We start from the raw sequence: 11,627 nt of genomic DNA on the forward strand, positions 1-11,627 counted from the left end.
GTGTTGACGGTAGTAGGTGACTAAATCTTCCATTTGTCTGTGTGTCCGTGTTCAGACCCCCCGGAATCCAGCGCAACATTCACAATAGAACCGACCCAGACAGAACCACTGGGACAAGGAGACACAATCACGTGCACAGTGTCTGGAGGCAAACCTCGCGTGACGAACATCACATTTCACTGTCAGCACCCTGACCTTGCAGGCCGAACGGATGACGTCAGTGATGACGGAATTACAGTCAGCAGTTCCATCACGGTGAACACGTCTCTGGCTACAGAGGTCAACATGACCTGTACCTGTTCTGCATACTGGGATCAGGTGCCCAAGCTTTATGACGACATTACAAATGCAGAGTTTATGTTGGAATGTATGTTATTCTACTTGCTTTTGTTACACATCATTGTGTCTCTTGTTGGACAGTCTGGCTGCACTCCTTTGTAACTGTTTTTAATATTTAGTCAAGTCTCTCTCCCTTTTTATATTTAGTCAAGTTTTGACTAAATATTTTAACATCGAGGGGGAATCGAAACGAGGGTCGTGGTGTATGTGCGTGTGTGTGTGTGTGTGTGCGTGTGTGTGTGTGTGTGTCTGTGTGTGTGTGTAGAGCGATTCAGACTAAACTACTGGACCGATCTTTATGAAATTTGACATGAGAGTTCCTGGGTATGAAATCCCCGAACATTTTTTTTCATTTTTTGGATAAATGTCTTTGATGACGTCATATCCGGCTTTTCGTGAAAGTTGAGGCGGCACTGTCACGCCCTCATTTTTCAACCAAATTGGTTCAAATTTTGGTCAAGTAATCTTCGACGAAGCCCGGGGTTCGGTATTGCATTTCAGCTTGGTGGCTTAAAAATTAATTAATGACTTTGGTCATTAAAAATCGGAAAATTGTAAAAAAAAATAAAAATTTATAAAACGATCCAAATTTACGTTTATCTTATTCTCCATCATTTGCTGATTCCAAAAACATATAAATATGTTATATTCGGATTGAAAACAAGCTCTGAAAATTAAATATATAAAAATTATTATCAAAATTAAATTGTCCAAATCAATTTAAAAACACTTTCATCTTATTCCTTGTCGGTTCCTGATTCCAAAAACATATAGATATGATATGTTTGGATTAAAAACACGCTCAGAAAGTTAAAACAAAGAGAGGTACAGAAAAGCGTGCTATCCTTCTTAGCGCAACTACTACCCCGCTCTTCTTGTCAATTTCACTGCCTTTGCCATGAGCGGTGGCCTGACGATGCTACGAGTAAAATGGCATTGCGTTCAGTTTCATTCTGTGAGTTCGACAGCTACTTGACTAAATATTGTATTTTCGCCTTACGCGACTTGTTTATCAGTATTGTCGGTATGTTATATGTCCGTCTGTCGGTTAGGTCCTAATGTTGTATGTCTTGTATACTTGCCATTTACATATTTATTATACATGTTGAAGGATGAATGAAGATACATTGTAGACGGATGCATGTTATGGATTAAAAGCCCCACGATGATGTGCTTGGCAAATAAAAAAATACAAAAAAATACAAAAAAAAAGAAAAGTTTTGACTAAATGTTTTAACGTAGAGGGGGGAATCGAGACGAGGGTGTGGTGTATGTGTGTGTGTCTGTGCGTGTGTGTAGAGCGATTCAGACCAAACTACTGAACCGATCTTTATGAAATTTGACATGAGAGTTCCTGGGAATGATATCCCCGAACGTTTTTTTTCTTTTTTTCGATAAATACCTTTAATGACGTCAGATCCGGCTTTTTTGTGAAAGTTGAGGCGGCACTGTCACGCCTTAATTTTTCAACCAAATTGATTGAAATTTTGGTAAAACAATCTTCGACAAAGTCCGGACTATGGGATTGCATTTCAGCTCGGAAGCTTAAAAAATAGTTGATGACTTTGGTCATTAAAAATCTGAAAATTGTAAAACGATCCAAATTTACCTGCATCGTATTCTCCATCATTTGCTGATTCCAAAAACATATACATATGTTATATTTGAATTAAAAACAAGCTCTGAAAATTAAATATATAAAAATTATTATCAAAATTAAATTTTCCAAATCAATTTAAAAACACTTTCAGCTTATTTCATGTCGGTTCCTGATTCCAAAAACATATAGATATGATATGTTTGGATTAAAAACACGCTCAGAAAGTTAAAACGAAGAGAGGTACAGAAAAGCGTGCTAACCTTCTTAGCGCAACTACTACCCCGCTCTTCTTGTCAATTTCACTGCCTTTGCCGTGAGCGGTGGACTGACGATGCTACGAGTATACGGTCTTGCTGCGTTGCATTGCGTTCAGTTTCATTCTGTAAGTTCGACAGCTACTTGACTAAATGTTGTATTTTCGCCTTACGCGACTTGTTCTTTCATTTTTTTCCCAACATTGTTTTCGTCACGCTGTCTGTTTCCTGTGCATTGTTGTGTTACCCAGCCACAAAGACGCAAGGACACTCTGACGGACTGGCACGCTTCTCCTTTTTTCCCCAAACGTATGCCACTATATTGAAGGAGCGTTGCAATCGCCAGTGTTAAATCATCAGTGATTATTGTCTGCAGAGAGGTATGCCAATGAATCTGTGTCTTTCCTTATAGCGAATGCAGTCTAGTCATGACTGGCCTGGGGATTTGTATACAACGTCTCCTAACTAAAAGTGGTGGTAAGATGAAGCCGCAAATCGTGTTAATCTCCTTCTTGGATGTGATCAGTTAGCTAGCAGCCGTTGTATGAAACCATTGAAGCTCCCAAATTGTCCACATTCCAATTCTAGTTATGTTGGTTACGTCAGATTTGATGTCATGGTTACCACGCTATTAATTGTGTAACATATGCACTGTACAAGTTGCTTAATTAATGGTGTATCATTTCGTCTCCCCATGCGTCCGTTCGTTTGTTTGCTGATAAGTAAAGCCGGTGATTTCAAACCAAAATTAAATGGTAACTCTAGCTCATTCGTGACGCCTAACACGAGTTATTGTTCATTTTGCCGGTCGGTATTCTTCACGCAGATCTGCCATTACGGTCTGATGTAGTGTTGCATTCCCAAAGCAAATAGCTTAGTTCGACGTTAACGTCGTTATTCAGAGTGGCCGACGCGGTTTGACAGAGGACAATATTTCGGAGTTTAATTGAAACAAACACACTTGCCATACATAATGCATATGTGTTATGATTGTACCTGTATTTCTCCTTCAGACAAATCCATCGTGACAAACTTCACTGTGAACGGCAACACCAGCAAAACAGTTGCAGAATCCGAGATGGTGATGTTTCGGTGTCAAGGAGCTGGCCGGCCGTCTCCTACACTGATACTCCACAAGCATGGCTACGGCACTGCTATAAGAAGTGGTTCACCTCCCGAGGAAGGATTGGAAGGATTACTGCATCATATTTACAGCGCTCGATGCGAGGACCTAGGAAATTATACCTGCGAAGCGAACAACAACTTCGACAATCCTAACAGCAGAACTGTGCAACTGTTTGTGAGGGGTACGTTAAAAGAGAGAGAGAGAGAGAGAGAGAGAGAGAGAGAGAGAGAGAGAGAGAGAGAGAGAGAGAGAGAGAGAGAGAGTGAAAGAGAGATTTCATGTGATAAATGTTTGATATTTATAATTTATGTCCTTGATATTAACGTCCCTTCAACCTATGTGGCTATGCGGGACCCAAATAAGTTACACATGTACATGTATACGCATGACATTAATGTATATTAGCTTGATACATTGTACGATTACAAGAAAGCATTCATTTTCCTCTCTAAGGTGTTCCGCGAGTAGCAGATGCTTCTTTCCACCCTGCCGACCTCTGCAATGTGACCCAAGTAGGGCTGACTGTTACTGTGGTGGGATACCCTACACCTAACATCTCAGTCTACTCTCTCGGAAACGACAGAGTGCCAGAGAACGCGTTCAACACGAGCTGCGTTAGGGACAACACCATGGAACACCTTGTGCACTGTGCAGTCACCCCTGGCAACGTACCAGAGACCGGATGTGGCCTTTACGACATCCTCATTTGGAACGAAGTCGGAAACCTTACTTTTTCAGCAGTCCAGCTACATAAACCAGGTAACATTTGATACATACTACGTACTTTTGACGCATCAGTGTCTTGTGTTCACCGAATGTCTCTTTTGTTGAGTAAGTAGGCGACTCGTTTAGCTAAACTTCATGATCTGAGGGATAAAGCTAACAGTGGTAGGACACCCACACTGTAAACTGAAATGTTCCAATGTTGAACACATTTTCTGAAACCAGTGTTACTGTAGTGTTTATCATGTGTTTCTGCTTTTCCTAGTAAAAATGTGTACTATGTCACACTATGTTCAAAAATTATTGCATAATGTGTGTTAGGATAGAGGATAACTTCTATTTAGATGGTAACCACTAACCTTGCAAGGTCCTTTTGTGAGCAGAACACCAAGGATACATTTAGCATGCCGTACATAACCCGGTCAGCACCGGCTGTATCATGACATTACCATAAACACTGTGCTGAAGAACAGAACTGTCCGTAATAAGAATACCATGGAAACTCGCTCGGGAATGACACTGTACAGTTTCAGATACTGTCGGCAGGTGTAACTAATTGGAATTTGTCAAAAAAGGAGGGGGAAGACATAGCAAGAGAGAGAGAGAGAGAGAGTGAGAGAGAGAGAGAAAGAGAGAGAGAATGAGAGAGAGAGCAAGAGAGAGAGAGAGAGAGAGAAAGAAAGAGAGAGAGAGAGAGAGAGAGAGAGAGAGAGAGAGAGAGAGAGAGAGAGAGAGAGAGAGAGAGAGAGAGAGAGAGAGATTATGGGTGGTTTTTTTCATTGACAAACAAACTGCACTGATAAAGGTTTCCTCCATGTTTCTTGCTTATATCCCTGTCAGGGCTGGACGCGAAATTATCACCTGGTGCAGTGGCAGGCATTGTTGTGGGCGCCATCTTCCTCCTCACTCTTCTTCTCCTTGCCGTCTTCTGTGCAATCAAGGGAGTTAAGAAGAAGTCGGGCGAACAAAATGATCAGCAATATCGAGGTAATCTTCCTTGTTCCTACTATTAGTTTACACTTTGTTGTAACCGATGCAACATTAGAAGTTTCTCTTAACCGTACTTTCTGTCCCTACCACTACGAACATGATCAAGGCGGATCCTACACCTAAATCTGTTCTTCCTAGCAAGCAAAACATGAGAAAAAAACCACTTATGTGGTGGGGTTTTTAAAGTGTGCACGCTTGCTTCGAATCGTGTTAATTAATTGATTGTGGTACTTAGTTCCTTAATATCTGGTTTAAATGACATTATTTTGGACAATGTTGCAACATTTTTATTCAGTTCTAAACACAAATGTATACAGGGCTCCCAAAAGTGCGCGTCACTGCGTCCTATACGCACTAGAAACCAACATCACGTTCTGGAATATCATGTAAGGGGTCCCGGGAAGCACTAAACCTATAGTCAGCGGGTCCCGGGACGCACTAAATTCTAGTTTTCGTGGGTACTCTTTTCAGACTGTAGTCGTCAGTTAACACTACGATAACAAGACCAGAAGGCATGTTGAAAGTATGCATGTGTGTTGCATTTAACAAGGTATAGTTGAAGTGTCCTCGAATATTATGGTGATACCAAAACCCACTTCATATCACATTATTCGCGATCACAATGCGTTACATATGTTCATATGGGGTTTGGAGATCCGGGACTCTTGGGACCCTCTAAAACTCCACTGGACCCTCTGAACATTAACTAAAAGCGGAGGTCCCGGGACCTTCTCGGACGAGCGTCCGTGGGGAGCCTTTGTCTTTATGTGTCTGCATCTGTCTGTCTTCCCACCTCTCCCTTAACCCCAGCTATCTCTCTCTCTCTCTCTCTCTCTCTCTCTCTCTCTCTCTCTCTCTCTCTCTCTCTCTCTCTCTCTCTCTCTCTCTCTCTCTCTCTTTCTCTCTTTTTTTTTCTCTCTCTCTCTCTTTCTCTCTCTCTCTCTCACTCTCTCTTTCTCTTTCTCTTTTTTTCTCTCTCTCTCACCCTCTCTCTCTCTCTCTCTCTCTCTCTCTCTCTCTCTCTCTCTCTCTCTCTCTCTCTCTCTCTCTCTCTCTCTGTGACTTGTTTTCTATTTTTCTCTGTCATTTTTCAGACACAGCAAGACAAGACTCTGCCGATTACGAAAATGCAGATGTTCCCTCAAGAATTAACATCCAGAATCAACCACAACAGCAAGACCAGCAGCGTCGTCAGCAACAACCCATAGTTGTACAAGCCCAACCACAGGATGCAAGCGTCTACCAGAACATGCCCGGTACTCACACCTACAACAACGAAGGGAACACGTATGACGTGCTTCAAACAGATGAACAAGATGACGCCAGGACCTACACTGGACTAGTGACATCGTCTCGTGTAGACAGCGATACTTACCTTGAGCTTGTCAACAGCAGTGAAGGTGAATTAAACACACTTTTTCTGTCTTTGCTTTTGTTCTGGTTTTGCTTTGCTCTTGTTGCTGTTGTAGTTGTTGTTTTTGTTGTTGTTGTTGTTGTTGGTGATGTTGTTGTTGTTATTGTTGTTGTTGCTGCTGTGTAGTTGTTTTGGTTGGGTCAGTGTCCGTGGTACAGTTAATGGTCGTGGTGGGTGTAGTTTTGGGTTGATGTGAGCGTTGTTGCTAACGCTGACGTTGTGGTTGCTGGCTCTCCTTTTGTGTCAGTCATGCCATTTAGTCAGAACAATATTTGTTTTGTTAATGAAACTCAGAGAGAGATAAAGAGAGAGAGAGAGAGAGAGAGAGAGAGAGAGAGAGAGAGAGAGAGAGAGAGAGAGAGAGAGAGAGAGAGAGAGATAGAGAGAGAGAGAGAGAGAGAGAGAGAGAGAGAGAGAGAGAGAGAGAGAGAGAGAGAGAGAGAGAGAGAGAGAGAGCTTTTACAATTTGGGAGACACACAACCAGGACACTTATTTCCCTTTTGCTCTTGAAGAAACGTGAGTGTGACAATTAAGTATTGACGGAAACCATTGATTGATATTGCAGGTGATTACGAAATCCCATGAGGAAAGTGTTCGTTCAGCCGGAAAACGTGTGTCACACTCGACCTGTCGTACCACCTGAAAGAACCTGATTGAAATGAGCAGTGACAGCCACCAGCTTTTCCTGTCAACTTCAATCCCTGGTGTGTTTTCGAAACTTCTGTTTAATAAACATTTCCCGTACTTTTGTGTGCACAGATGATTGTGTGTTTCGACATTGTGGGCGTTTGCTTTAAACAGTGGCTCATTCATCAACCAGTAATTCAATCTCAGCTGTTTGCAACGTTGGATACGGCACGCAATGTGTAAATGTGATGCCATTGAGAACATATTTACGTGACAGCAATGTCATTCGTATTATTACAGCGAATGAATGAAAAACAACTGGATATCCATATATACAAACGAAGAGATAAAGAGAGAGACGGGGGATGAGTGAGAGAGATATAATTATGACACAGACATAACACCTGCCTTCTAAGGTATTGATCGAGGAAGAATGTTTAAGTCGTACTTTCCTTGTAGATGACTATAACACACTTCCAAGCGTAAAGTGACATGTCATTTACAACAAAAAAAAAGCGGCAATCATACTGTAAGTAACTTTGGAGGTAAAATGGCCAACCGTTTGCTATTTTGCAAGACATCAGGTTTACAGGAAGTCTCTAATGTAGGCGTTTGACGTAATTAGTTAATGTGTGAGACCATCTATGAGACTGATCAAGGCTGATGCTATCCTCCCTGGACAATGATACATATTAAGTTTGAACAAAATTGCAGTCTTCGACTCCTTGCAAAACAGGTCATTGAAATTTGGGATTATTTCAAATCGATAGATGCTTGAGGCATAACTTACAACCTTTATGGTTTCGTACACCTGGAAGTAAGTAGAACAGTAACTTTAAGATGGCTGTCACTTCGGAAACTTTTGAACTACTCTAGATGCTTTTGGACCACAGTTTTGAAGTGGCCTTGAATAATGTTCATAGTATTAAATGCGTTGATTGAGAAATAGTGACAGATGTATACATACCTGTGTGCATACAGAGAGAGAGAGAGAGAGAGAGAGAGAGAGAGAGAGAGAGAGAGAGAGAGAGAGAGAGAGAGAGAGAGAGAGAGAGAGAGAGAGAGAGAGAGAGAGAGAGAGAGAGAGAGAGAGAGAGAGAGAGAGCGAGCGAGCGAGCGAGCGAGCGAGGGAGGGAGGGAGGGAGGGAGGGAGGGAGGGACGGACGGACGGACGGACGGACGGACGGACGGACGGACGGACGGACGGACGGACGGACGGACGGACGGACGGACGGACGGACGGACGGACAGACAGACATTTTTTTTATTCATTCACTTTTAACATTTGAAACAGCTTGAACAAAATCAGATTTGAATCATGTTGGTTAAGTAAATAGCTTTATTAGGAATGAGCTAGGTTTTTGCGTGTTGAACAAGCCACATGGTTGTAGTGTAAATATAGTTAATGAAGTCGCATCTATCTTACAATGATAGATACCATTTCAGGACTATGTTTGTTTTAAGCTGGATGCCTGTATTGTATAATTATGTGGCTTTCTGTTTCTACCTCGTTGCATGTCTTGTTTTGTCTGTGTCTGTCTCTCTCCCTCTCCCTCACTCTTTCTCTCTCCCTCTCTCTGTCTCCCTCTCTCCCTCTCTTTCTCTCTCTGTCTCTGTCTCTCTGTCTCTGTCTCTGTCTCTCTCTCTCTCTCTCTCTCTCTCTCATTGTCCTTCTCTCTCTCTCTCCCTCTCTCTCTCTCTCTCTCTCTCTCTCTCTCTCTCTCTCTCTCTCTCTCTCTCCCTCTCTCTCTCTTACATGTATGTGTGTGTGTGTGTGTGTGTGTATGTGTGTGTGTGTGTGTGTGTGTGTGTGTGTGTTCACCGTTAGAGAGAGAAAAAGAGAGAGACAGAGACATACAGACGGACAGACAGACAAACAGACAGTCAGACAGACTGACAGACAGACTGACATAGAGACAGGGGGAAGAGAGAGTGGGGAGACATTGACCTCGGTACACAATTGTTTTTCGTCTTATAAAGTAATAATTACTGTTTAACGGAATCTACATAATTTGTTCCACGTGCCATATTGGAAATTGGTATGTTTCCTAAAACGTTTACAAAATGTTCTTTTCAGACAAAGAGGCAGACAAAGAGGCATGCAGACTAACAGGCAGACAGGCAGACAGCCTGACTAAGAAAGAGAGAGAGAAACAAAGATATAGTGAGAGAGAGAGCGAGAGAGAGAGCGAGATAGAGAGAGAGAGAGAGAGAGAGAGAGACAGAGAGACAGAGAGAGAGAGAGAGAGAGAGAGAGAGAGAGAGAGAGACAGAGAGACAGAGAGAGAGAGAGAGAGAGAGTTTCTGCCATCTCTCAATTTAAAGTATTCCTCAAACAGAGGTCAAGTTTCAATAGTAAACATTTCCTGTTTGTTCATAATGACTTTGAAGCTCTATCATACAACTTCCTGTTTAGCCGGACACTATAGATAACACATATACAGCAGGACGGTGAGAGAAAGAGAGAGAGAGAGATAGAGAGAGAGCGAGAGAGAGCGAGAGAGAGAGAGAGAGAGTAAGAGAGAGAGAGAGAGAGAGAGAGAGAGAGAGAGAGAGAGAGAGAGAGAGAGAGAGAGAGAGAGAGAGAGAGAGAGAGAGAGAGAGAGAGAGAGAGAGAGAGAGAGAGAGAGAGAGAGAGAGAGAGAGAGAGCTCCTACATTGTGTGAACAACGCAACCACGACTCTTTCCATTTAGCATTTCATCTGCACTAGTATCTGCATTTATTACAGACGTAGTACACAGTATAACCACTTCGCTATATTTAAAGTAACTATCGAGGCATGCTTTGTCCGTGTGTTCATGACTACACATTTCCCAACGCGCTGTGGATTGCTACGATCATAAGTTCTTTACGAACGACACGTTTTGAAGCAATTCTGAGACGAACAAACAGGTTTTTGAAGATGCTATTCACAAGAAGTCACGTTTACATGAACACAGCCTTAAATCGTCGATCACTTCCATTGCTTGCATAGATAAGCGCCAGTCTGCGGTTTCCTTGTTGAGATCAAAGAGACCGATTTGATGCTATTACTTTTACAGATTATCTTCTTATAACTCACCAACCTTATACACTCAATAAGAGCATTCTTTCACTTTGGTTCATACCATAATCGTACACTGACTGCTCCCAACGCGGGCCGATTTGTTTGTTTGTATCTGACACTTTTGCAAATATTGCAAATTCAATTTAGCAAAAATAGTCCACTCGGCAAACAAACCAGCCAGTCTGTGAATCTGTCGGTCACTTTCCAAGCAGAATCATGCTCTTGTCCATGTAGAGTCCCGGAGGGTTTTAGTGCCGTGTACATAATCATGTACAGGGACAGGATAATGTATTGAGTCACAATGATAAGCATGCAGTGCTTGTTGTTGTGCTAAGTCATTGTGTATCTTCAAGCTTGTTTCGTTACAACAGGGTTCTTTTTTTCTATGCAAACGGTGTATTGTTGTATTACTTTATTATTACTAATATTACGCGTTCTAAATGTTTTATACATTTTTGTGCGGGAATGTTTAAGGCTTGCTCGAGCTTTGTTAGTTTGCTGAAAACAAACATGTTTCAACTTCAATAAAGGCTGATGCATTATAAACTCAATAATGTGTTTTCTGATACTATATTATTAATACATTCTTGTTCGTAGGTAGAATTGTGCGTGTGTTTGCTGCGGACTGGTCGGAACGAACTTGTCATTTAAATTAAGCATACATGACTTTTTCTTCATATTGTGCATACTTCAAGGGTTTTGTTTTCAAAATCGATATTCAATTGTCAAAACCGCATGGCTGTTCACTTGTGACTGTAGTTGTTAAATGTCGTGTTCTCTTCTGTTTATTGAAGGGTATGAATGTGTATGCCATTTGCATATCAAAACCAACATGATACACTTCCTGATTATCTTAAGTGTCAATTGTTAATGGTCAATGTAATCGATCTCAGTTAATTGAAACTGAAGCCGATCGGGCGTAGTCCTGTAATGATGACGGAAAACAAACACTCGCTAATCTAAACACTTGTATTTTGTTTAGACGAGGTTGCGGTATGGTTGATATTGCCTGATAGTGGGAAACGTTTCTTGCATTACATGAAAGCATTTGCAAAATCTGTGAGTTTATGTAACAAGAGACGTACCCAGAAAGCCCTTTTCTCACTGAATTGATCAGGAACTTTGGAAATAATCTAGGGCTAGTGGCAAGAATAATTAATGCAAGGCATTAGTCAGAACCTCCCTTGACTAGTTTGTTATTCACACATTAAGCGAAGTACCAGGTGGACAATATTGACCTTACAAGAAAAGCTTAAGCACGGTCAAACACAAATATGCAGGCAGACACGCAAACACACACGCACGCACACACACACACACACACACACACACACACACACACACACACACACACACACACACACACACACACACACACACACACACACACACAGAGCTACATTTACTAATCATATGCGATATGAACTGTTGAACACCAGGAACAACTGTCATTGAGTGTTGTGCGTTTCTTGTATCGAATCACTGACATCACATCAAGAGTCTAA

General features: G+C 41.7%; 1 protein-coding gene across 1 annotated transcript; it reads left to right on the plus strand.

The window, feature by feature from the left end:
- Positions 1–3,389: 3,389 nt before the first annotated feature.
- On the plus strand, positions 3,390–7,574 carry LOC138957251 (uncharacterized). The gene is made up of 5 exons (XM_070328396.1): positions 3,390–3,500; positions 3,773–4,078; positions 4,883–5,029; positions 6,127–6,432; positions 7,013–7,574. Exons 2-5 carry the CDS (start codon positions 3,949–3,951, stop codon positions 7,030–7,032), a joined length of 603 nt encoding a protein of 200 aa, XP_070184497.1. The 5' UTR covers positions 3,390–3,500; positions 3,773–3,948; the 3' UTR covers positions 7,033–7,574.
- The last annotated feature ends 4,053 nt before the right edge of the window (positions 7,575–11,627 follow it).

The sequence above is a fragment of the Littorina saxatilis genome, unplaced genomic scaffold, assembly GCF_037325665.1.
Source record: "Littorina saxatilis isolate snail1 unplaced genomic scaffold, US_GU_Lsax_2.0 scaffold_299, whole genome shotgun sequence".
Lineage (NCBI taxonomy): Eukaryota > Metazoa > Mollusca > Gastropoda > Littorinimorpha > Littorinidae > Littorina > Littorina saxatilis.

Coding starts and splice junctions, on each gene's coding strand:
- LOC138957251 (XM_070328396.1), top strand. CDS start 3,949: ATGGAACACCTTGTGCACTGTGCAGTCACCCCTGGCAACGTACCAGAG. Junction 4,079..4,882: donor AGTCCAGCTACATAAACCAG/GTAACATTTGAT, acceptor TATCCCTGTCAG/GGCTGGACGCGAAATTATCA. Junction 5,030..6,126: donor AAATGATCAGCAATATCGAG/GTAATCTTCCTT, acceptor GTCATTTTTCAG/ACACAGCAAGACAAGACTCT.